The sequence below is a fragment of the Felis catus genome, chromosome D2 (assembly GCF_018350175.1).
Source record: "Felis catus isolate Fca126 chromosome D2, F.catus_Fca126_mat1.0, whole genome shotgun sequence".
Taxonomy (NCBI): Eukaryota; Metazoa; Chordata; class Mammalia; order Carnivora; family Felidae; genus Felis; species Felis catus.
The window spans coordinates 55719349-55746597 of record NC_058378.1 but is presented as its reverse complement, the minus strand read 5'-3'; the positions used below and the strand labels follow the sequence as shown (position 1 = coordinate 55746597).

Genomic DNA, 27249 nt, shown 5'->3' with positions numbered 1-27249 from the left:
CAATGGGTTGTTACTGAGGAGATGTTTGCTTAGCATTAAAGAGAGATAAGGTCCCCTTAACACACATTTGACCTGTGCAGTCGGTAACTTGTGCAAGCATGTGGATACTGTGCTTGCTTTGATGCTCTGCCGTTACTATCCAGAAATTTAAAAAAAATATTTATTTGGGGTGCCTGGGGGCCTCATTTGGTTGAGCATCCGATTCTTGATTTTGGCTCAGGTCATGATTTCACATTCGTGGGATTGAGCCCCATGTTGGGTTCTGCGCTGACAGCTTGGAGCCTGTTTGGGATTCTCTCTTTCCCTCTCTCTGCTCCTCCCCTGCTCAGGCATGCGTTTGCTCTCAAAATAAATGAATAAATATTTTTAAAAAATGAAAAAAAAAACCCTAAGTGTTTTATTTATTTTTATTAAAGTTTATTTTTAACTTTTGAGAGAGAGACAGAGACAGACAGAGTGAGTGGGGGAGGAGTAGACAGAGAGGGAGACACAGAATTTGAAGCAGGCTCCAGGCTCTGAGCTGTCAGCACAGAGCCGGATGGGGGGGGCTCGAACTCACGACCTGTGAGATCCTGACCCAAGCCGGTTAGACAACCGACTGAGCCACCCAGGTGCCCCTATTTATTTTTGATAGAAAGTGCAAAAACGCGCACGCATACGCACGCACGCATGGGTGGGGCAGAGAGGAAGAGAATCCCAAGCAGGCTCCTCACTGTCAGCGCGGAGCCTGATGCGAAGCTTAAACTCAAAAACCATGAGATCATGATCTGAGCTGAAATCAAGAGTTGGATGCTTACCCAACTGAGCTACCCAGATGCCCCACCATCTAGAAATTTTTAATAATTTTTTTAAAGCAATCTCTACATCCAACATGGGGCTGAAACTCACGACCCCAAGATTAAGAGTCACATGTTCCACCAACTGAGCCAGCCAGGCACCCCTTAATAAGTTTTGAACAAGGAGACCTGCATTTTTATTTTGTGCTGGGCCCCACTAGTTATATAGCTGGTCTTAGGAAGGGGTAACTAGTTTATATAGTTTCACAAAGCCTCTTATTTCTCTTGTTTTACCTACTAAATTAGGATTCAGCTATTTGTCATGTTATTTTTTAAGTGCTTATTTATGCAGAGTCCTTTTAATATTCTCATAAGAATAATGAGAAGGAAATGTGCTGTTGACTTCTAAAGTATGTACACATCTAGAATATATAAAGATGTGTCCTTTCAGTTTTCTAAAGTTGAATCATATATGCAGCGCATACTGTTTGGAATAAAAAATTAAAGAACACTTCCCTGAAAGGCACCTAATATGTGATTCAAGGATTATAAAAAGGACTTTTCAGAGTGAGTGAAGGATGTATAAGGTGTGGTTTGTGCTTATTTTGTTTTCTGAAACCAAGAGGACTTGGAAAGGTCTATAGTTAGAGTACCATGTCTCCCCAGATTCCAAAGGACTCTGTTAAAAATATTTCAGATTGCGAACCAGAATTTTAGAACTGGAAAGATTTGAGATCATTTAATCCAACACACTCATTTTCCTAAGGCCTGAAGAGGCCTAGGGACTCTCTAGTTCTTCCTTTTTCTACCTATCTTGTAAGTAAAATTTCCACAGGAATAATATGTAAAGATGTCAGCACCAAAAACCAATAATGAAGGGCACAAGAATCTCAATGCATTTTATGGTTTATACTGTAGCCTTGAAATTTTATGGGTTCTGTTTCCTCAGGATCACAAAGTCAGGTTTTTTGTTTTTGTTTGTTGTCTGTTACATACCCAGGCTCTGTGCTTGGCACAGTGGCATTTAATCAGTGCTTGTTGAGTGACTTGAATGATGAGGGAGCTGCTAGAGACAAGAAATATGCAGTGTTGGAAGCATGAAACCCATTGCTTAAAGCACAGTGAACAAATCCAGACCATTGTTCATGTAGGATGCATGGTCTTTGGGATGCTGTTATGACTTAGTGGCCCTAACTAATCTAAAATCGCATTTCTTTGTGGCCCATTGTACCTCTGGTAGGTGATGTTAGAAGGGCCCAATCTGTACCTAGGGTAGCATACACTCAGCCTCTGCTATAAACACTTAGCACACCACCGAGTGATTTCAGAAATTGTTTGTTTGCTTTACTTTGTCAAATGGCAGCTTCTTGTCTTTGTCTCTGTTGGGAGTTTGGGAACTCTTAAAACTTCTTTGAAGATTTATAAAGAGAATAAACTTTGCTGCAGGTGAATTTGTGAGTGCTTTAATATAGATCTAGTTTTAGGAATGCCATAATTCGTTGTCCTATTTTCGGCTGTACTCTGTGGTAGACTAAAAGTTTATTTAGGTACAAAGCTATTTTGAGAGAGAGGGAGATAGAGAGCACAGTTATCTCAAGAGATTATCTAAAAATCTATTTCTATATTTTATAATTATATTTATTTATATTAAGAATCTGATGTGTGCTTTAAATAAATAAAAGGCATCAAAATTACGATTTGTGAAACACTTTGAGAACTAAATTTTGCATTCTCAGATATGTATTTTAAATTTTTTTTGTTTGTTTGTTTGTTTGTTTTTTTTAATTTAAGTTATCTCTGTATCCAGCGTGGGGCTCGAACTCACGATCCCGAGATCAAGGGTCTCATACTCTTCCGCCTGAACCAGCCAGGCACCCCACTCTGATACGTATTTTATTTTATTTATTTATTTTTTTTAATTTTTTTTTTCAACGTTTATTTATTTTTGGGACAGAGAGAGACAGAGCATGAACAGGGGAGGGGCAGAGAGAGAGGGAGACACAGAATCGGAAGCAGGCTCCAGGCTCTGAGCCATCAGCCCAGAGCCCGACGCGGGGCTTGAACTCACGGACTGCAAGATCATGACCTGGCTGAAGTCAGACGCTTAACCGACTGCGCCACCCAGGCGCCCCTCTGATACGTATTTTAAAGCAAACATGTGTAATATGCATATATTATACATATATATGTATAATAAAGAGTGTGCATAGTATATATACAAACTCAATGAAATACATTACTAGAATACTCCATCTCAGAAATTTGGGTACTTAGTTGGCTCAACCACAATTTCTTCTCATATCACTTAAGGCACTTAAGTGAATTTACCTGAAGAATGGTGCAAAGTTTATGCTTTTATTAACTTTATCTGGGTGTGGGTCATACTCAGATTCCTGTTCTTGAATATGCAACGCTTTAAAATAATATATTTAAAATAATATATTTATATAAAGAGTGGAAAAAATCTTCCCCAAATCTCTACTTCAATCTAAAAAAAAAGAAAGCAAACATTGTATATTTTACCTCATCCCATGGAAGTGGTGGCATTTGGGTGCTTATTCTGAGCCCTTAGTCCTTCTCCTGTATGTATAAATTCTCTCTCTTTTTTTTTTTTTAATGTTTATTTTATTTTTGAGACAGAGACAGAGCGTGAGCAGGGGAGGGGCAGAGAGAGAGGGAGACACAGAATCCAAAGCAGGCTCCAGGCTCCAAACTGTCAGCACAGAGCCCGACATGGGGCTCGAACCCATGAACCATGAGATCGTGACCTGAGCTGAAGTCAGATGCTTAACTGGCTGAGCCACCCAGACGCCCCCAAAGTATCATTTCTTATTCAGATTTTACATGAGTACATCAGTAACACTATCTCCTAAAGTGTTCTTCCTAAGAAAAATTAATTCATGATTTCTATCAAGGAGAGAAACTTCTGTGTCTCTCCTTTCCCAGCACATAAACAGTACTTAAGAAAGGCCTAACATTGGTGACATCTTGAGAATAAAGGTCAGGCCTTTTGAAATTAAAACACAAGTCACTTCTTAGGAAGGTTTTCTTCTTTAAGGCAGATTAAAGGTTCAAATGGAAAAGTTGTTCAGTATTCAGTAACTGTCTTTAGTTGCTTTGTACAGCTGTATTTTTATCATATTTTCTTCATTTAGTTTTTGCTCTTTAGTTAATGAAACTGACTTGGGATTAGCAAAAGTGTAGTCCTAAACTTATAAATGTGATACTAATTAGTTATATGATGTTGGACAAATTATTTAACATCTTTGTTCTCTATTTTAATGTGTAAAATGGGGAAAATAGGGGCATCTTTCTGGGTCAGTCAGTTGGGTATCCGACATCGGCTCAAATCATGATCTCACGGTTTGTGGGTTCGAGCCCCGCGTTGTGCTCTGTGCTGACATCTCAGAGCCTGAAGGAGCTCTGTGTCTCCCCCTCTCTCTGCCCCCCTCCCACCCCCACTCACACTCTGTCTCTCTCTCAAAAATAAAATAAACAGTAAAAAAAATTTTTTTAATGGGGAAAATAATAGCATCTGTTTTAATAAAATTTTGAGAGGATTTAATATTCATGTAAAGACCTTAGTTTGCCTAGCACAGAGTATGTGCTTAATAAGTGTTAGCTAATACAATCAGAAAAGATGGTGAGATCATGTTAGGGATTGATCTGTTAAGGCTTTAGCTGAGGATTAGAGGGTTTGAGAAAGGATTTGAGTAGTTTTGAAGGATAAGTAGAAATTGACAAAGTGGAGAGAAGGAGGGCATTGTAGATTTGGGGGAATGGCATGAGAAATAAGGTGGAGAAGAAAAGGAAGGGAAGACAATATTATAAACCATTTGGGCTGGAGGGGATGGCTCAGAAATTTAGTATAACTGAAACTCTTCCGAGAACTGGAAAATGAATAGAACGGTGAGGTGAAGAATGCAGGTGGTCTGGATTGGCCTCCTCTCGCTTGGCTACTTCCCAGGTAGGCCTCACGGAAGGGACTACTGACTGCCATGCTCAAGGGTCCCCTGGTCCCCTGCTATGCTTCCTTGCTTTTTCTCCCCTTCTGGTTACACTCAGCAGGTAAGTTGCAAATCTCTGTCTTTCTCAGTGTCATTGGCCTACTCATAGTTTTTCCAAAGAAAGGATTTAAAATGAGCTTGCTAGAACTTCATGGAATGTTTTGAAAGTGAATTAGGTTAGCCTTTTGGCCAGAGTAGAGAGAAGAGCCTTCCCTCTGTTGCTTTCTGCTCATGGATTGGTGGAGCTCAGGGACTTTCTCAGCAGCTTTAGGGAAAGGAAAAGTGTTTTTTCTCTTAAAAAACATTGTGTAAAGTCTTCCTTTTGATAGTTTTCTAATTTCAAGATATTTTTAAGGCACATTTTCTCTCTTGAAAAAGAACTCTTGTCTTGACCTTGTCTTGGGAGCACTTACTCTCAGGGGTAATCAAGAACTGCAAAGAAAAGTAACATTTTAATTAAGTTAATTATATTGATCATGGTCTGCATAAGGAGTGATGTAAAGGAAAAGAAGCATTTTTGCATTAATCTTTAGCCTAACCACACCCCCCGTATGTGTGTGTGTGAAGGTGTGTATATATTACACATCTATATGTATTTCTAATTATTATTTCAGTCCTCTTCCCAGAAGGGTTACAGAACGGTGTACGTTTTGTTACAGTGCAATTTCCATCATGTGGCCACAACTGTACTGCCCCATTCAGGTTTCATGAATGATTAAAATAAGTGACTTCAGAATGTGTTGTTGAACACACGCTGTGACCCTTCAGTTATTTTATGTTTCAGTTTGTATAAAAAAAAGAATGCCCTTTTTAAATAAGTATTTAAGTTCAAATTTTTGTCTATTTTTAAAGGAATTATGAGTATTGGAATTGATAGAAAAAATATTTTTGTGCTTATTTTCCCAGGTAACATTTAAACATTTCTGCAGACTCAGCAGGATTAATGACAAAGTCCTCATTGATAGGTCCTCTTGTTCAGCATTCTAATCTTAAATAGATGTATTTTGTTACCTTCCCTTTTTCTCTAAAAGGGAACTATTGCAATCAGTGCACATATCAGTCAGTACGCATACTTCAAACTTTTTTTTAGTAAGTTGCTAATGAACTTTACATTTCAGCATTTTTTCTGTGTTTTTTTTTTTCATTGTTTTCCCGTTGTATTTATTAAATACTTTTTGTGTAGATTATACTATGCAGAGAGGTTTCTGCCAAGTGAGCAGGTTTCAATTCTAATACCAGCTATGGTCAGTTGATCATTGATTGGTTTAGCGCACTGTTTTGAGAATTCTTATGCTATAACCGTCTCTGTAAAGGAGTGCCTTGATTGATTAGTGCTGTGTGACCATGAGCATCAGATGAAGAGTGGTGGCGTAATAGCTTTGTCAGCTGAATGGGGATGTATGGATATATTCAGACCTTTGATTCCTTCCTTCATACGTGAAGATTATCTATAGTTGTTTTTCTGAGTTCACTTGAAATGGTTTATGATTTTCTATATTGTTAGAGAATTTTCTTCTCTGCCAAAGCAGAATTAATGATTCCTTTGTTGCTGCTATGATAGCCCTTTATTACCTTAGTTTTAACGCTATTTCTTCATCATTAATCATTTACTTGTCTTCCACTATAGATTGTGAACTTAAAGGAAAGGACAGTATTTTATTTATCTGTATATTGACCCTTGAACAACACAGGTTTGAACTGCGTAGTTCTGCTTACATGCAGATTTTTTTCCGTAAATACAGTGCAGTATGACAAATGTACTTTGTCTTCCTTACAATTTTCTTAACATTTTCTCTTCTCTAACTTACTTTATTGTAAGAATACAGTATATAATACATATAACATACAAAAATGTGTTAATCGATTGTTTATGTTGTTGGTAAGGCTTCTGATCAACAAGGCTATTCGCAGTTAAGTTTTGGGGTAGTCAGAAGTTACGTATGGATTTTTGACTGCATGGTGGGTTGGTGACCCTAACCCTGCATTGTTCAAGGGTCAACTGTGTGTCCTTAACACCTAACACTATGCTTGGTATGTGTCTCATGTATTCAAAAAATAAGATAGTTTATTATTTTCTTAATGACCTAAACGATGTTTTATATGACATTGAGACATTTATTATATTTGAAGATGAGGTGATTATATCTAACTCCTAGGATGCTGGTGGTGTGAATCAGAAGGAAGATGTAGATGCTCTGGGTAAGAGTAGACAAGTCAGTGTGGTTTTGGAATGCATAGAGACTTGGGGTTTGAGTTTCCGTGTGCGAGTGAATGGTGATACCATTAGAAAACAAAGATGAAAGGGTAGATTTGGGTGGCATGAGTTTGTTTTTGGAGAGGTTGGATTTTGATTAAAAAAATGTTTTTATATTAGTTTTAGAGGTAAGAATTTGGTAGTTGGTTAGTTGGTTAGCTTTCTCTAGTACATGCTCCTTAGCACTCTACTTTATTATAATTACTTGTTCAATGTCCATCTTTCCCTTTAGGCTTTGAGCTCCAGTAGGGCAGGGAACCTGTGTTGTTAACAGCTGTATCCTCAGCTATAAACACAATTATTGGATGTAGCAGGCACTCGGTAAATAATTGATCAGTGATTTAATGTCTGCACTGTTAGTTGACTTAAATTGTATCCTATCTTGTCTTCAGTTTATGTTGCTATGGGTAATTGCTTTTCATAGAATCATTGGAATTTTAAACTTAAGATTTTAGAAATCTTTGGCACATTCCCCAATTGGACCCTGGAAAGGTGGAGTCACCTACCCACAGTCATTGGACCACACTCCAGATTTAGCTACAGATGGTATTTACTGATGGCGAGAATCATTGTTACTTATCCAAAGAAGTATGCATACAGTACATGTCTTTCAGGCTAGTAAAGGGGGAAGATAGAATGATGGCTTGAGTGGACTGTGGAGATTTCCATAGCATGGGTTTCTCTTCCTCTTGTTTAGTCATTTCTAGTACCTTGACCAATGGCCACGGAAAAGATCAGAAAGGAGATGAAATTTTATTTGCGCTTGCTGGCAACATTAGATTTTTTAGTTTCTAATGATTAGCATGAGTTTCTGGGTAAGCTATTGATTTTCTTTCCTCCTTCCTTGTCCATGTTAGCATGGTGAATAATACTGGTTCTGGGTTCACCATTATTTGATGTGCTGTTGAACTCTTATGTGCTATTGGACTTTGTTTAAACAATACCTTCTGTAAAACAAAGTTTAGAAAAGATGGATCTGCCTGAGATCACAATCAGAAGATATAATTTTAAAATTCAACAAGTGTCTTTGTAAAGTATGGACATTGATCATCAGATTAAAATAAAATAAACCTCCAGTATTTTATAGCTTCCCAAACACAGTACACTTTTGTTTAGATCATATAACAAATACTCCCTTAATTTAAATTAGATTAAAAAATTTATAATTTGTTTTTTGTTTGTTTGTTTGTTTGTTTGTTTCAGTATCATGATAAAGAGGAAGTTGTCTTATGGATGAATACTGTTGGGCCCTACCATAATCGCCAAGAGACATATAAGTACTTTTCACTTCCATTTTGTGTGGGGTCAAAAAAAAGTATCAGTCATTACCATGAAACTCTGGGAGAAGCACTTCAAGGAGTTGAATTGGAATTTAGTGGTCTGGATATTAAATTCAAAGGTAAGTAAACCTTAATAGTCCTTATAGTACAAGTCAGATTATAGACTAGGGTTTCTCAGTTTTGACACTATTGACATTGGGGCCAGATATTCTTTTTTGTGGGGGGCTGTCCTGTACTTTGTAGGATGTTTAGCACAGTTCTTGGCTTCTACCCAGTAAGTGCCAGTAGCACCTTCCAGTTGTGACAGTCCAGCCTGTCATCAGACATTGCTGATTGACCTTAGAGAACCACTGCTTTAAACTCTAAAAAATGTTTTAATCTGTAAGTTAAGTTGCATTGAGAAAAGTATGTTAGTAAGTAACAAAGGTTTATTTTGAATATTTGTAAAATAATAAATATTTGTTAAAATTTTATTTCCCTAACCTATTTCTTCCTGAAAAGTGATTTCTAGTAAACCTTCTAGATATTGGACATATGTGGTTAGGGAAGGCTGTCAGGAGATTTCATAATTTCTGGAGGTACAGGAATGTCATGGGGTATATGGATATTTAAAATTCTGTGTAAAGCCTCAAATTCAGACCTGTACCATTGGCTCAGAATGTATTTATCAGTGGGTGTTAATTTACTCTTTCAATTCTTGTAAGATAGTGTGGTTTTAAATTTTAGGTCAAAGACTTGTTAAAATTGGAAAAAAAAAATCCTCATCTATTTATTATGCAGGTATCTATTTTATCAGGCCCTTTGAGTTTAAAGTGTTTAAACTTCTAATTTTTCTCTGTGAAATTAGCCAGAGAGTATATTTCCTCCTGCATAGACATTTTTAACCCAGTGAACAGAAGCTTGAGTAATTGAGTTTTTACAGGATCTTTGATTAGGTGTCCTGATTTTTGAATAGAGCTTGGATCTTGTAATCAGGAACTCTGAATTTTAATCCTGTTTTTTACTGCATTGATTTTACTGAAGCTCTTTAATTGTGACTTCATTGTCTACAAGTGTAAAATGAACCGTAATTGCTGCTATTTTTGCACTTTTGAGAAACGGATGTGAATTGAGATTTTTAAAGATAATGTTTAATTTTGACTAGTTAAATTCCATTCTTGTTTTCAGAATATTTTTTGTTATTGTTGAAAATAGGTGTACATATTTGTATTCTTCTCCCCACCCTTTCCCCACACTGTGTTCTTTGGGGCTTAATTATAAAATTAAGTTGTAAATTTAAACCACAGTGACCTGCCTGTAACTTTATAAATTATTGTAAACATGCCCTAAGGCTTGAGTTTTAATTTAATCAGGCAACTTAACTACTTAATTACAAGTAAGGAGAAAACTTGGACTGGCGTGTGGGATCTTTGAGAACATCAATCCTACATTTATTCACATAACTTTCTTTTACATATTTGGTGCACATTTCTAGTGTACCAAGGAGGAACCAGAGAGAGAGAATAGGCAAAAAAACTCTGAGTCCTGCTTTGTTGCCGTGGACATATTTGATCACTTTTTGAAGTCCTCACCCTGTTTACTAAAGAAGAGTAATCTTTCAGCTATTTTCACTTGTCCTCTTTTATTCGTTCCTTGAGGCTGAAATGGGTAGATTGTTTAGATAGAGGGGAACGTTTTCGTGGGCTGTAAAAGTGGGCTTTATTTTCCTTTCCGACTAAGCACCTTTTGATGAAAAGCACAAGGATTGGCCAGGTGTTATTCCCGGAGAGTTGGCGGTTCCTTGGAGTCTTCTCAGCTCTGCACCTCCAACGCAGGCGGATGTGCTGCTAAGGGAGCTGCTAAATTAAGTGGTCCCAATGAAAAAGTAAATGCTGATTAGATTTCTCTTCTGCTTGCCCTGTTCAAAGACATAGTTGATCATGCTTTGAGAAATGTTTTACTAGGTTTCCTGGTTGTTATTTATGGTGTCATAGAATTTTAAAGGTTGGATGCGCCTTAGAGATTGTCATCTGATTTCCCCTTAGTGAAGCCCAGAGATGAAATGATTTGCCCAAGGCATATCATGGCATACTAATAATGCCACGGAAACTCGAGCCTTCTGTCCCTATGTGAATTAGAGAAACATTTATATTGTTAATCTTTTCATCTCTCAAGTATTCGATTTTTTTTTTTTTAATTTTTTTTTTGCAACGTTTTTATTTATTTTTGGGACAGAGAGAGACAGAGCATGAACAGAGGAGGGGCAGAGAGAGAGGGAGACACAGAATTGGAAACAGGCTCCAGGCTCTGAGCCTCAGCCCAGAGCCCGACGCGGGGCTTGAACTCACAGACCGCGAGATCGTGACCTGGCTGAAGTCGGACGCTTAACCGACTGCGCCACCCAGGCGCCCCTCAAGTATTCGATTTTTAAAGGTTCTTCTAAAGGCGTATTCAAATAAGAACATAAAGTTTTGGAAATATTTCAAAACTAGAAAATACTGTATATACATATATATACACACACACACACACACACACACACACACATGCACACACAGATAAATATACATGCCTTTTTTAAAATTTAGTAGATTCTGCCAGGTTAAATGAATTGGTATTATCTCATAAAGGTCACTAAATTGACCTTTAGGGAACGAGTGACAGTCTTAAGTCTAATGTAGGATGCCTCTCACTTGAGATTTTATGTACAGCTTTTTTTTTTCCTCCTAATAATGTTATATACTACCATTAGACAAAATACTAAACCAAGAACATTTAAATAAGATTAAAAATAGAAGGGCAGAATTAAGTTGGGTATCTTTGAACCAGGCCTGAATGCATTACCCTATGATTTTAGAGGGTACCTCTTGGAACCCTGCCATTGCAGAATAGAGAAAACATGTGCTTTAGAGTCAGAGAGACTTGATGCATCCCAGTGCCACCTCTGCCTACCTGTTTAGTCATAGACAAGTTATTCTTACACTTTGAATCTCATTTTCCTCATCTGTGAAATAAAGGAAATGATATCTACTTGACAGAATTGTTTGATTTAAATGAGGTAGTTTGTGTAGAGCATTTATCAAAGTTCCTGATACATAGTTTACATTTTTAAAATGGCCGTTGATAGGAATACTAATCACACATAGTGTGGGTCTGTAGTTCCAACTTAATTTTGTATTAGCAATTATGAAATGTTAAATTAGTTTATTGATTATAGGGTTTGATTTATCCTCAAACTATTGTACTAGCTTGCTAAGTAGTTTAGTTAGTTCTGCTAGGGCAGGGATAGTGGCATTCTTGTTCACTCTTGCATCCTTAGCTATTAAGACATTGTAAGCTCTTTTTTTTTTTTTAAGTTTATTTATTTTGAGAGAGAGAGAGAGAGAGAGAGAGAGAGCACTTGTGAGTGGGGGAGGGGCAGATAGGAGAGAGAGAATCCCAAGCAGGCTCTGTGCTATTAGTGCAGAGCCTGACGTCGGGTTTGATCTCACAAATTATGAGACCATGACTTGAGCCAAAATCAAGAGTCAGATGCTTAACTGAGCCACCCAGGCACTCCCTATCTGTTCTTTTAAAATAAATTGTTTTAAATATTTATTTTTGAGAGAGAGACAGAGAGAGAGAGACAGAGTGAGAGTGGGGGAGGTGTAGAGAGAAAGGGAGACATAGAATCTGAAGCAGGCTCTAGTCTCTGAGCTGTCAGCACAGAGCTGGACGTGGGGCTCAAACCCACAAGCTGTGAGATCATGACCTGAGCCAAAGTCAGATGCTTAACGGACTGAGCCACCCAGGCTCAGATAGCACCCTGTGCCTATCTGTTCTTTATGATAATTGGTTCTACTATGATCTTTAGATGATCTGGAATAGTTATTCCTAACCAGGGGAGGTCACTCTCCACTCCCCTTCTCCCTCATTTGAGAATTCTTACAGCATAATGAAGGATATTGTTGAAAAATTGATGGCTTCTAGAGGATTCTTTCCTCCCATTTGTTTTATTGATCTCTTTTTGAATTTTCTTTTTCTTGAATATCCCAACTTAACAGAGGGATGAAATTATAAAAGAAATATAAGTATTTCTTTTGCTTCTCTAAAGTGAAATGATAAGAGAACTACAGATAAAGGGAAATGCCAAAGGCTACTCTGAGTCTTATGTATTTCTAATTCAGTGATTCTCAGTCTTGACAGTTTTCATCCTCAATGTTATGAGGTGTATATCCTTGTTTTTCAGGTGAGGAGGTTGGGGCCCAGAGGTTGGGTAACTTGTCCAAGGGTTCACAGATGCAAAGTGGCAGGGTAAGGATTTGAACCTAGGGATCGCATGGCTAGAGTTTGAGCTTTTAACCACAGTGCAGTATGTCCTTCCAGATACCTGTCTGGGTGGTAAGGGCCTGATTGCCAAAGACTGGGGAAAAGTCTGGAAAAGTGGCAGGTCCTTTCATTCTGCCTAAAGATTTTTACTTAAGTTAATCCCCCCACCCTGTTTTCAGTCCCTGGATTCTACTCTCCCTAATTGTGCAGCCTTTTTGTTGGAGTTCTCTAGGGGAAGGTGCCTCTGGTCTACTGGAGGGGGGGATTGAGGTTATTCATCTAGCTTTGTGGTGAGTGGAAAAGGGAACTTGGGCATCTAAGCCTTCCATAAACATATTTTTATACAGTTCCTCTATGTGTTCAGCCCTAGATCCTGTCCCCTAATTTTTGACGTGTGTGGTGCCTTTCAAGTCCTGAGAATCTCAGGTGTCTCTCTTGTGTTCTGTGACACCAACCCCCTTTCTTCAGTTATGGTTTCTTCTGCTTTGTTAGTCATTTACCATCTTCTGTTAATTTTCAGTGTTCCAAAAATGCTTTGAAATCTTACTGTCCTCTTTTTGTCCTTGTGTACCTACATCCTTTTTATTCCTTTATTGACATTTTAATGGAGTTTCAGGAGGGAAAGGACACATACTTGTGGTTAATCTGCCTTGTTTAATTGGAAGTCTGGGAACTTAATGCCGTATTTTGTCCTGTTGGTTTCAACCAGAGTGTTTTAGCCAGACCAAATAATTTGAATCTTGTACTGAATCTTGTATTTAGGTATTTTGAATTCTGGTGTTAGCAATTCCTTAAACCTTGTGCTGACTGCAAATTTGAATAGCCTGGGCTTTTTATAAGTTCCTTTTCAAACCATTGATAACATTGTTCTACTCCAGATTGATATCTTTTTTTTTTTTTTTCAAAAGAATGTATGTGTATATATATTTTTTCTGATTTTGACAATGATATAGGATCGGTGTACAAAATTTAGAAACTACAGAGAAATATAAAGAAGCAAATAAAAAATCACCTGGATATAATTATCATTAACATTTTCTTCCATCCTTCTTTCTTTGCATTCACCCACATTATTTAGAATTTTAAAAAATTGGGTTCCTGTTATATATATGATTTCAAAAAATTGTGTAACATATAGTGTTTATTATGTGTCAGATACATAATATTTTTAACTTACTGTTAATAAGTTATGTATAGTTTTTACTCTTCTTTTTTTTCTTTTTTTTAATATTTATTTTGAGAGAGAGAGAGAAAAAAAAAGTGAGTGGGGGAGGGGCACAGAGAGAGCATCTCAAGCAGGTTCCACACAGTCAGTGCAGAGCCTGACCTGGGGCTCAGTCTCATGAACTATGAGATCATGACCTGAGCCGAGATCAAGAGTCAGATGCTTAACTAACTGAGCCACCCAGGTGCCCCTGTTAATTACTTTTTTAAAAATGTGTTTATGTTGTATTCTATAACTTGGATATTGTAATTTTCCCCATTTCCCGATGATAAGGTATTCTGATTGTTTTCTTTCTTTTTTTCCTTTACTTCTCTTCCTCCCTTCCTTTCTGTTTTCTTTCTTCCTTGCTTGCTTTTTTTTTTTTTTTAATGTTTTATTTTTGAGAGAGCACAAGTGGGGAAGGGGCAGAGAGAGAGGGAGACAGAAGATCCAAAGTAGGCTCTGTGCTGACAGCAATGAGCCTGATATAGGGCTCAAATTCACGAACTGCTAGATCATGACCTGAGTGAAAGACACTCTAACAACTGAGCCATCCAGGTGCCCCCCCTCCTTGCTTTTTTTGATTTTTTTTTTTCTATTAGAAATAATAATGCATTTGGCTACCCTAGCACTTAAGTATTTTAATGCATCTCTGAATCTTTTATTAAGGTAAATTCTTAGAATTACTGAATCAAAGGATATAAACATTTTTAAGGCCTTTCTCTCTCTCTCTCTCTCTCTCTCTCTCTCTCTCTCTGTTTCTTTTTGTTTTAGAGAGAGAGATCATATAAGAAGGGGAGAGGGGCAGAGAAGGGGAAGAGAGAGAATCTGAAGCAGGCTCCACGCTCAGTGCGGAGCCTAACATAAGGGTCTCAATCCCATGACCCAGGATTATGACCTGAGCTGAAATCAAGAGTCGGATGCTCAACTGATTGAGCCACCCAGGAGCCCCAGAGGCAAATCTTGGTATATGTTGCCAATTAGTCATCTAGGAAAAAATTGTACAGTTTATATTCCTGATAGTTTGGTCAGTTAATCAATACTTTTAATATATATATGCTTTAATATATAATATAATGCTTTCAACATATATATTGATTAACTGTGACTATACCAGTTTTTCCAGATCTTTTTTTTTTCTTCATTCAGCAGATTTTGAGTGTTTAGTGCTTTCCAGCACTACAATAGGCTCTGGGTGTACAAAGTTGAACCAGAAACTCTGGCTTCAGGGGTCCATGGGTTTTCTGAAAGTGTACATTTAGTTTTGTGTGAATGTGCATTTTGGGGGGACAAGGGAGACACCACTTTCATTGGATTCTCAAATGGATATGTGGCCCAAGGAAACACTGTGAATATATTGACACTTTTAATTCTTAAAACGACTCTGGAAAAGAGATAGCATAGATGTTATCTCTGTCTTACCGGTGAGGGATCTGAGGTTTGCAAAGGTTGAATGACTGGCTTTTATTCACATAGCTAGTCAGTAGTAGAACCCAGACTAAAACTCAAGTTTCTGTCTATAAATTTGTCTATGGTGACTTCATGAAAAACTGCCAAGTGCTGCTGAATTTGAGTTAGAGCATTTGTGATTTCCAGTTAAGTAATGCTATCAAAAGAGAAAGCTAATAAAGCTAGGCATGATAGGTTCCTAGAGAACTCAAACAGTTTCCATATTCTTTTGGCAATGTTTGCATTGTCCATTCAGTTATTAGTTTGGGGTGTTGTTGTGAATTGATGACAGATATACTGGTATGTAGTTTCCGGAATCTACCCGTGCTGTCTGCTTGAAAAGTCAGTATTAACATTACCACTTTATAACTTTGCTTTTGTTCCCCCCCATCCCCGCCATATAATGTGTGTTTACATTGGTGAAATCTTAATTGGCTCCTCTTCAGAATTCATAGGTGTGTATTTCATCTGAAAAAGGTATGTCCTTTTATAACTTTACAGTAGTGACTTACGGTGATAGGTTTTTCAGAGTTGTTTTCCAATTAAATGCTGAACAATGATTTGGCATATTTAGACACTTTACATTAGTTATTTTCAAAGCAGCTCCCTCCTGAGAGAAGTGCTGTTTTAGCTGAGCAACCAGACTTTTCAATTATTTGTGATGTTTGTATTTGCCCACGTCTGCAAGAGGAATTTCATTAAAATATGACCTCACATGGTCCTTTTTATAGCCCACGATAAAGATAGGTTTTCCCTTTGACCCGTTTCTTTACTAGATTTTACATCAGTGAAAGATACTCTTCAAGACCTCTTTGTGAATCATTCTGAGATACTCCACTCAAAAATTTCATTTGTTTATATTGGCATTTTTCTCCTTACACGCACACACGCACACTAATCATACACAAATGAGTGTATATGTGCGTACTGTCATATACTTCATGTTTTCCTTTGCTGAATAAATGTAAAAGCATGCTCTTAAAATTTGCTAAAATGTTCTGTTTGTTTGTTTAGTGCCTGTTCTGTGTAGAGTACTGAAACAGGCATAGGTGGGGATAAAAAGGACATAATCAGTATACACATAGCTCTCAAGGCCTGACGGTCTTTTTGAGGAGGCAAGATACTGGTATGAGGTTGTAAGTGTTATAGGCTTAGGTGTCATAGGGAGGTATGGGGAGAAAGCCATGGAACTTCACAGAAAGGGGTGGGCTCTGGTATTTGAGAGGTGTGAGGGGTGGGGAATTCAGGATTACTCTACGGAGGAGAGGGTAGGAGATGGGAAAAATTTTAGGATAGACATTTGTAGTAGACTTTCCAACATAGGCCAGAAAGTCCAGAGGCCAAGAGAGCACAAGATGTGTGCAAACTGCAGGTAGTTGGGTTTGGCTAGAGTATAGGGTGAGAAGATGATAGATAGTTGGGCAAGAGAGAAATGAACTGAAGTTCAGACTGTGAGGAATCCTAAAAGCTTTATGCAGGTAAATGCCATTTTGTATATCTCAGAACTTCATGCATAAGACCTCCACACTGTTAATGGCGATTATCTGTGAATGTCTGATTTTAACAGCAAGGAATTTGGTGGCTTTGCAGTATTTGCTGTGAGGTCTCTCACAGCTGTTTGCTGCTGCCCAAGCCTGGACCTTCCTGTGGTTCTTTCTCCCCTCATTTCGGTAGTCTCCTGCTGCCCTTTGAGCATTATCACACTCTGGAAATCTGGAGACCTCTTGCTACCAGTTCTTCTAGTTCCTGCTGTAGGAACCCTTTCTAGCAATCTCGTGTCCTAACCCTCCCGCCCTTCTCTGCTCTGTCTCAGTTTTTGCCATTATGAAAATCCTAAATTCCTTGCTGCCTGAAAGGGCCTTGGTGGAAAGGAAGTCTGTGTGGGAGCCATTGTTGGAGGCGACAGCAATTTTCTTCTACTTTGGGAGTGAGAGTATTTCCCTATCTGTCTTTCATGGACTTCAGTGTTTCCTGCTGTCTTGGTGTTATGATTTTGGGGTACCCACTCTGGACTGAGCTCTAATAAGGGAAAGCTGTTCTTGTTGAGGATTGGGAAGACATGTTGCTAGTGTCATAACTCAGATTGCTGTTTCTCGTGGAAATAGTATAGCTGGCTGTTAATCATGGTTCAGCTGCAATTTATGTTTAAGAAGTTTTAATCAAGATTTAAGAAATTTAACATTGTTTCTTGGGGGGAATTGCATTTCAAGTTCAAAATAACCAATAATATAATACAGGAGACCTTAAACAACTGTGCTTTCTTGTTGTTGTTGTTAGGATTTATCATTTATTCTAATTGCCTAAGTAATCTACAAAAACAATTTAATCATTTAAGTGGACATCTAGAGTGTTTGCAGGTTTTTTGGGTTTGGTCTTATTTTGTTTAGAAACTAATGACCATAAGTACAGTTTTTCCAGTTTATTGAGAAATAGCGGCATATATCACTGTAGAAGTTTAAGGCATACAAGCATGATTGTTTGATTCACACATGTTGTGAAATGATTACCACAAATAAGTTGGGCTAACATCCATATTCTCACATAGATAAAAAGAAAAGAAGAAAGAAAAAAATTTTCTTCTTGTGATGAGAACTTTTAGGATTTACTCTCTTAAAGACCTTCCTATGTCATACAGCAGTGTTAGCTATAGTCATCACGTTGTATGTTGTATCCCTAGCACTTATTTATAAGCCCATTTTGAAAGCACATTTTTGAAAGGTTTATAGGTTAGAGACCATCTGAACAGTATTGTGGTAGCAGTATTTTTTAAAGCATTCAAGTGGAAATGACTCATCTCTATGGGACCTTTGGGTAATTAATAAACAGTGACACCTGCTAGATGGAGGTTGTATTTTAATCTTTCTAATTATGAAGAGCCTCTAGAATTCCTCATAGAATCTATGGCCTCCAGTGACTTGCATTCCAAGAATGTTAAAATGAATATTTATCTCAGAGATCTTACAGCTAGAAGTTGTTCTATTTAGGATCATATTTTTGAGTTTTTATGTACATTAAATGAGAACTTTCCTGTGTATTGTAAGCTTTTTTGTTTTTGTTTTTAAAAGCAAATTATTCATTTTAAAATTATTTTGTAAATGTTCTTGTATAATTTTCCTTATACAAGGGAAAATTTCTTCATGTAATTAGATAGTCTTTGAAAATAAAGATGGTTAAATTCTTTTATTTTGAAAAATCTTAAAACATTCATTAAAAAGGAAAGAATTATCAACTGAATGAATCCTCCTATAATTATCATCCAAATTCAACTGTTATGAATACAAATTTTAACTTAAGGAAATGTTGGCTTTTTCTTGTGTAATTTTTCCTCTATTTTGCAAACCAGTGTGCTAATTCACAATTTTTATTTTATGCAGATGATGTGATGCCAGCCACTTACTGTGAAATTGACTTAGATAAAGAAAAGAGAGATGCATTTGTGTATGCTATTAAAAATCACTACTGGTACCAGATGTACATAGATGACTTACCAATATGGGGTAGGTATATTATATGTTCCATTTAAAGTTTGGGCATACTTGCATAATAAGCATGACTTATGTAATGACTCTTAAGGTGATTGATTGTACACTGAATCAGTAAATGAGTTTTCACTATTTTCCACGGAATTATTTTAACATCAATTTTATGATCCCTTGTTGATCATACAGTTTATGACTCTTTATGATCCCTGTTGCTTGAAGGGGTTTTAACGTTGCCAAACCTTATATGATATTCCCTCAAAATACAACTTTTATATAGTATAACTTTTCAGATTTAAGGAATTAAAAGGCATTTTGAACAATCTGAAATATCTTCCCTTACCCCATTTTTGCATATCTTATTTTAACATATTCTGTCATATATAATCAAAGGAACTAAATAGGATTTTGAAGTTTTATTTGGGCTTTCTCTCATGTGGAACGGTGGTAGTATGGTTTTAGATAAGACAGTCTCCTGAGCGACTTGTTTTGCAGATTCCTAACACTGTATGTTTAAAATTTTTTTCATGTTTTTTTTTTTAAGATTTTTATTTTTAAGTAATCTCTACACCCTGTTCGAACTTACAGCCCTGAGATCGTGCGTCACGTCTCTACTGCCTGAACCAACCAGGCACCCCTAAAAACATTTTAGTGTTTTAGCTCTTATTTTTCTGTATTGATGGATAGTTAATATAAACCTATACAAAATCCAAACTCTGCTTGTGCTGGACTTGATTAGATTATTTTAGTTGGTTTTTTTCTTTGAAGGATATATTGACATGCAGCTTTGCAGGAGAACATCAGTATTAGGTAAAGGAATTCACATCTGTGTACTGTTGAAATGAGTTAGTATTGCAAGTCAGTATAAAGTAAGTGAATATTCTAAAGAGGGTGGGAAGTGACTATTCGAAAGAGTAGTTGAGTACTTACTGCAATTGGCAGGGCATTTGGGGACCACAGCTGCTCTGTGTCCCTTTGTGTCTCATATGAGTGACAGCATGCAAGGCACAGAGCTCTGCCAGATATGTATGCTACTGACGAGGTGGGGAGAGTCCCATAGCTGGTTGAGCTACGTGAAGGTGGTGAACTTGTTAAGAATATGATGAAATTAAATCATTATGCTATGATAACCAGCATGTTTGATCATATTATTCTCTTGGTGGGTTTTTTTCCCCCTTTGGACACCTGTTCTTATATATAATAAACATTCTGATTCTTTAATTTGTTGGCAGACCACTATATTCTTGAGCAGCAAACTGAAATACTGAACATATCAGACCAGAGTCTAACGTGGTTCTAAGATGAAATTTGTAAGAAAGTCAATCTCAAGATGTAATTGTATGCATCATTGCTACTCTGTTGCATGTTAATTAGGTATAAATAGTAAGCATTTCATATTAATGACTATAATTAGCGTTAACATTAACACAGACATTTCTGTGATCAGCTCTGAGGGTAGCAGGAAGATGTGCTGAAGAGTCGCTCAAGATTTGTGAGCCTGTAGTTCAGAAGAACCCATTAGTCAGGGTTTCCTCTGTTTTGGGTGGGAGAGCAAGTTCCTCTCCTGTTCTTTTTCCATTGCTTTTGGGTTTCTTTTATGACCATAGTTTTTTTTGGTCATTTCTGTGGATTTCCTTAGCAACATGGCAATTGTGCTTTCCTGTTAAAATAAATCTTTTTTAGCCCTGGGATTCCAGGGTCTGTTGTGTTTAGGAAAGATACGTTTGGGTGTCCTAGAATGTCTGAACTACAAAAATTCTTGTCAGAAAAAAATTCTTACTTAGCTTTTTCTTGGGGTAAGTATTTCACAATCTTTTTTAAAGCCCCTTAGAGAGAGGTGCCTGAGTGGTTCAACCCAGGTCGGTTGAGTGCCTGACTCTTGATTTCGGCTCAGGTCATGATCCCAGGGTTGTGGGATTGAGTCCCATGTTGGGCTCTGCACTGAGCGTGGAGCCTGCTTGAGATTCATTCTCTCTCTCTCTCTCTCTCTCTCTCTCTCTCTTCCTCTCTCTCCCCCTCTCTCCCGCTCTCTCCCCCTCTCTCCCCCTCTGCCCCTGTCCCCGACTCACATTCTCTCTCTCTCTCTCAAAAAACAAAAAACAAAAAAAAAAACAACCCTCAGAGAATAGCTCATTTGGTGTAATTGTCTCTACCCCAGAGTTTTCAGAGTACGTAGGTAAATAAACCTTGATGAAATTAATTATTAGAAGGATTTCATTATCCCTCTGCAACCCCAAATACAATGAAACTATATTCCTTGAATTTGTATCAATTTGAGAGAACAACTTTGGTTAATAAGCAAATACTCCTTAATAAGAAAGGATCTTTTTTTCCCCTACTACTTTAATGAGATGCATTAACCATAGAGGAAAGGAGTCACTTTTAGAGTATAAGGTTCTTGGGAAGTATATAGGTTTTGATAGGGAACGTTAGATAAATAGCTGACAGTATGAGGGCACACGAGAGAGATCCCTAGCTACCACCTATTGCCCTGACACTGTTCGGGTCTTCCTCCAGTATCTGAAATTGTGATCAGAATGATCATTTTAAACTGCCTCATTAACATTTATCTTCAACACTCTTCATTTTGATGTTTTCCCAGGGATGGGGCCAGTGCTTGAAACGTAAAGAAGAGACATTTTAAGTTTTGGTACCCATAAACACCTATGTGAAGCTTATTTAGGAATGTGTAGGTTATTAGAGAAAGTACTGGATTGGGCCTCTGGGGAACAGAAACTTAATTTTAGTTTGGCCACTACTAACTGGATGACTGTGCCAGATGATGACATAGTACCTCCCTGAAATTTTCAGGTGTTAGGAAGTATATACATATAAGGTGATAATTATTACAATGAAGGTGATACTCATGACAAAGCATGAACTTTGAGTATCAGTAGTGACAGGTTATGCTGAACTGTTCATGGTGTGGCTATGGTTTATGTTTGTCAAGTAGTTAACAAAGAGTAGAATTCCAGCCTATACTTTTGCCTTTTTCTAACCATGAGGAATAATGGTAATATTCCTCAAATATTGTTTGTTTATAAGAACTTTTTTTATGAGCTTTTAGCCTCTAATATATTTTAAATATTAAGTGATATTACCTTGTATAAAGTATTATTTCTTTTGTAGGTATTGTTGGTGAAGCAGATGAAAATGGAGAAGATTACTATCTTTGGACCTACAAAAAACTTGAAATAGGTTTTAATGGAAATCGAATTGTTGATGTTAATCTAACTAGTGAAGGAAAGGTGAAACTTGTTCCCAATACTAAAATCCAGATGTCATATTCAGTAAGTATTAAAATAATTATACATTAATGAGTGTTTGTGACCTGATAGCAACAGTAAAGTGTGTTTTACTACTTTAGTAAATGAAAGTAGGGTGCAACAGAATATTATTAAGACTGTTTCCTTAATGCATGTAAGTAAGCCTCCTACAAGCAGGGAGAAGATTTGCCTCAGGTCTGTATTAGATAGAGGTACACATATGCAGGACTTCTCATTGGCTATGGCAAAGTTTACCATTATAACTGAGCAGTTATAGCTAACCCAGCCATGTATTCTCATGGTTACATTTTTAGATTGTAGTATGCCTTGTTGTTTCTCTTTCCTTTTTACTGTTGCAGATAGAGATGATGCTGTATTGAAAATTGCTGGATGGGTATAGTTTACCATGTTTTGCTTTATCAGTTGGAATAAGATACTCCTGCAGAGTAAGAGCTTGTCAGAGCCCTTTGCAACTGTCAAGTTAATTCTGTTCCATTAGGATTAAAAATAGTGGAAAGAAGAAAAATCTGATGTAGGTAGCCTCTCTCTTTGCCAGTTTTTTTCCCTGATAACTGGAATGAGTCCATTGGTAGTAGCCAGTTTTTAAGTTTTTTAAGCTTATGCATATGTACTTAGTACAAATGATATTTCCGGGAACTGAACTTATAAAGAAGTTTGATAATTGTAATAAAACTAATGCAGTCTAATGTCAAAGATGGGTGGATTCTTATTTTAATTGGTCTAATTAGTTCAGTTCTTCTTTTTAACATTTATCTTAGAGAGAGAGTGCACGAGCAAGTGGGAGAGGGGGAGAGAGAGAGAGGGAGACACAGAATCTGAAGCAGGCTCCAGGTTCCGAGCTGTCAGCACAGAGCCTGACGCGGGGCTTGAACTCGCGAACTGTGAGATCATGACCCGAGCTGAAGTCGGATGCTCAACTGACTAAGCCACCCAGGGACCCCTTGATTCAGTTCTTATCAATTTATCAGGTCAGAGTATATAAGTAGCGAATACTTATATTAATGTCCTTGAAAACTGAAATGATCCCTCTAGGTAAAGTTGGAAGTTTGAATACACAGAGAGGAAAGTTGGTTTTTTATCATACGTGTTTCAGCTTCTCAAATTGGCAGTAACTTTCCACCATTTCTCTAGTTTCCTATTCCAATTATGTAAATCTTCCCTAATTGTGCTCAGAATTTTGTTAGCTTGTTAATTTGTTTACTGGCCTTTATTTTCGTGTGAAAAAATTTTTTTCAGGTCAAGTGGAAAAAGTCAGATGTAAAATTTGAGGATCGATTTGACAAATATCTTGATCCATCCTTTTTTCAACACAGGGTAGGTAAATTGTATCTTTTAAGACATTCATTATGTGTTTCAGTCAGTTTAACAAACATTAGTGAGCATCTGCCATATGCAAGGCACTGTGCTAAGGCCATGGAGTTCAAACATTGGGCTAGTGGTGATTTCACAGGTGAGCTTAGAGTCCTAGGGTGATGGAGAGTTGAAGGGAAGCAGTCAAAAGCCCTCTTCATCATGCCTGTGCTTTAAACTGATTTTGAGTAACCCCAGGGAAGGATACAACATACCAAAAGCCAGGATATCACTTTTATTATTAATGAGGCTAATATTGGAAAATGTGACTTCTGTCTTTGGTCAGGTGGGCTTCTTAATATTGAAATTCAGAATTAGACCGACTTCTCGCACGTAGTGCTGGACTATTGCAAGTTTCTGTATATGGGCACCTGCCCTTAGGAAACTTAAATGTGGAGAAACAGAGCAGAATGTGTGTATCCTTTAGGAAAGGAAGGAAGGGATGAGAGTGGAGTAAGACCAAAGACCATTTGCTGATGGAAATCTTTCCACACAAAAAGAAACATCAAGAATGGGAAGAAATGCCCCTCATCCCCCACCAGTACATACAAGATGGAGCTCAGATTCTAAGTCTAGTCCAGTGGCATTGTTGGCTGGTTTTGTACAGGTGGTAGCTTTGGTTTTTTTACAGGAAAAAAGTTTTTATCTTAGTGGTTCCCTCCTTCAAGGATGGAGATGAAAGGACAACATGATATAAGGAGATGTATCCATTCTTCTGACTTTTTTCCTGAGTTGCAGCTTACGCCTTTTGACCTGATCTTTTAGATTGGAATTCTGAAGTTTCTTAGTAATCTGTGTTTGAGATGGCTCCGAAGCTTTTGTGGTTTGAAATTTGTATCATTGCTGCCAGACTTCACCAGAACCTGTCACTACTTCTAATCTTCCTCTGGGTCCTAGGAGAAAAAATTAAGCTATTTGGGATTTAGTCATTGCTGAATGATTTAGCATGCTACTCCTGGACCTAAAATTTCCGCCCCAATCTCCACTTCCCTACTCCTGATGTGTTCTTTTCAGATATAGTGTTTAGGTAGTTCTGAACATGTTTGAAGGTAGAGGCACAAATCACTTCAACGTTTAGATAATATCTGAAAATATGAGGGCTCTCAACTAACATTCCCTACTGGAACACCTGAGCCTGCCTTGTTTCTCGTGCCATCGGGTACTGGTGACTTGGGGGAAAGGTTGCCATTTTCACTAGTAGAGCGGTGTAGCATATTTCTCCTTTCAGCAGTTATTAATTGAGCACCTGTTATGTGTCAAGCACAGTAGTGAGTAAGAGGAATACATTAGAGAATGAAAGTCAAAGATCTGCACCCTCTTGGAGTTTACCCTTCTTGTAGGGGGAGACATGTAATAAACATGGTAAGTTAAGGCTATAGTGTGTTCAAAGATACGTCCATCAAAAAAGAGCAGTGAGCAAGAATGCCACAGGCAAGGCTGGTTGTGGTTTGAATATGGTGCTCAGGGTAAGCCTCTGATGTGGACATTTGAGTACAGCCTTGAAGGAGTCGTGAGATTGGATGCAATCACCAAGGAAGAGTATGTATAAATAGAAGAGGGCCAAGGACTGAGTCCTGGGGGCAGTAAGAAAAGCTTAGGGGAAGAGTAGGAGAAGCCCCTCAGGGCTCTGAGGAGATACCAATAGAGGAGGGAGGAAAAAAAAGCTTGTGTGGTGTTCTGGAAGCCACATGAAGAAAGTGTATCATGGAGGATAGAGAGATTGGTTCTGGATTGTTGCTGCTGGGTCAGGTAAGGTGAAAGTGACTGTTGAATTCATTTGGAGTCATCAGTGAACTTGACAAAGAGCGGTTTTGGTATAGGAGTGGGACAAAATCTGAACAGAGCTGGTATAAGAGAGCATGGAGGAGAGGTTTTGGAGACTGTAAGTTTGGCAGCTAAAGGGAGCAAAGAAATGGTGTAGTAGTAGGAAGGATAGAGTCCGGAGATTTTCTTTTGAGATAAAGAGAAACATGCGTGGAAGTGTTCAGCAGTGAGTGCAAAGCTAACAGCGCAGCAAAGAGGGAGGAGAATTACTGCAGTATGTTCCTTCAGTAGGCGGGAGGGGTAGGATCTACTGTGTAAGAGCAGGGATTGTTTCCAGGACAGTGACTACAAGCACAGGCTTAAGAGCTCGAGCTGGATACACATTCTGTCTCTGCCACCCACTCTAACTGTGGTCACATTACTCAGTTCCTCAGCTCTGTCTCCTTAATAATGAAGCAAGGATCGTCATAGTGTGCAGAGTTGTGATAGTCCATTTGATAGTGCATGTAAAGCACCTAGTTCAGTGTTTGACACATAGCAGGTGCTTAATAAGTGGTAGTACTGGGGTACAGTTAGTTCTTTCTCTCCAGTGTTACAAAGTTTATGGCAAACCTGGGGTGCTGCTTTAGGGTTAGCACTAGGAGGTGCTGGAGTCAGCTGTTCATAGTAACCCCTTTGTAACATCTGGTTTCCTTATTAGTTTTTTTTTTTTTAATTTATTAATGCTTATTTATTTTGAGAGAAAGTGAGAGCACAAGTTAGGGAGGGGCAGAGAGAAAGAGGGAGAGAGAATCCCAGGCAGGCTCCACGCTGTCAGCACAGAGCCCAACGCAGGACCCAAACCCATGAAACCGTGAAATCATGATCTGAGCCAATCGGATCATGACCTGATCTGATCATGAGTCAGATGCTTAACCGACTGGGCCACCCAGGTGCCCCTAGTTTCTTTATTATTTTTAAGAAATATTTCTCTTGCTACAATAATTTCAAAATCATAATAGTATTTTGTAGTTTTTGGGATCAGAATATTATAAAATGTCATGCTGATAGTACATTTTAATAGGTATTGGTTTAAAATTTGTATCTTAGATAAGAAAATAGCAGGGAGCTTTGTTGAAAGTTTTGCATTTTAGGTGTATTTTTCTTACTACTAAATAGTAACTATATAAAACTTCTTTTCTTTTCAAAAATTTGGTAAATTGACTGAAAGAAGATATGAAACATCTGTATCATTTTTCTCTCTTGTCCTTTTCTGGGTCATTAATTTCTCAGGGTGGAACAAAATCAAATCTTTGGAGAAACCTATAATTGCAGACTCCTTTGAAAAATCTTGAATGATACTTTTATGTTAAATCTTATGTAATCCTTTATTGCACATATTTCAAAACAATACATTCATTATTTCCTTTATAATTTTAGTAGGTATTCAATAAATAAATTATTAAATGGAGGAAAAAATGATTTTATGAAGAGGCAGAGGCAATTGACCGTTTCCTGTTCTTCAGGGAGAGCCACAGAGTTTGTCACTTGCCTGAAGTGTCAGGGTGGGGAACAGAGCCAAGGCTGCCCTTCACCCTAGTGCGCATACTCAGCATACTGGCCCAAGTTAAAATCTGTCCTAAGTACAAGACAGTACATCCTTCATGTTAAATATTCTGTGTATGTACCTGTAGGAGTTTAGAGCAGGAGTACATCTATGACTAATGGGATATGTAGATGAGAAGTTTTATAGAAGGGAGGGTTTTTGAGTTGGGCTTTAAACAGTAGATAGAGTTTACAGAAGTGGATAGAAGTAGATCCTATGTGAGAAGAAATTATGAGAAGGATACAGGTGGACACGAGTGTGCTGTACTTGTGGGTCGCTGAAGAAGGATAGGCCTGATTGGAATGTAGGATGCAGTGGAGTGAAAGGTTGGCTAGAGAAGGTGAGGGAGCCATATTATAAGGGGTACAGAATATTAGGGAAAATAGTTTAGATTTGATATGTGAGAAAATAGGGAATGTCACCATCAGTTTTATTTTTATTTATTTATTTTTTTTTTAAATTTTTTTTTCCAACGTTTTTATTTTTGGGACAGAGAGAGACAGAGCATGAACGGGGGAGGGGCAGAG

The 27249-nt window shown here is 37.7% G+C and overlaps 1 protein-coding gene across 1 annotated transcript in view; it reads left to right on the top strand.

Moving 5' to 3' along the window:
- Positions 1-27249, top strand: part of TM9SF3 (transmembrane 9 superfamily member 3) — a 69160-nt gene that overhangs the window by 2878 nt on the left and 39033 nt on the right. Inside the window, exons 2-5 of the mRNA XM_023240793.2 lie at positions 8241-8436; positions 18632-18754; positions 21866-22026; positions 23260-23337. Of these exons, the coding sequence (XP_023096561.2) occupies positions 8241-8436; positions 18632-18754; positions 21866-22026; positions 23260-23337 (558 nt within the window). The remainder of the gene's footprint in view (positions 1-8240; positions 8437-18631; positions 18755-21865; positions 22027-23259; positions 23338-27249) is intronic.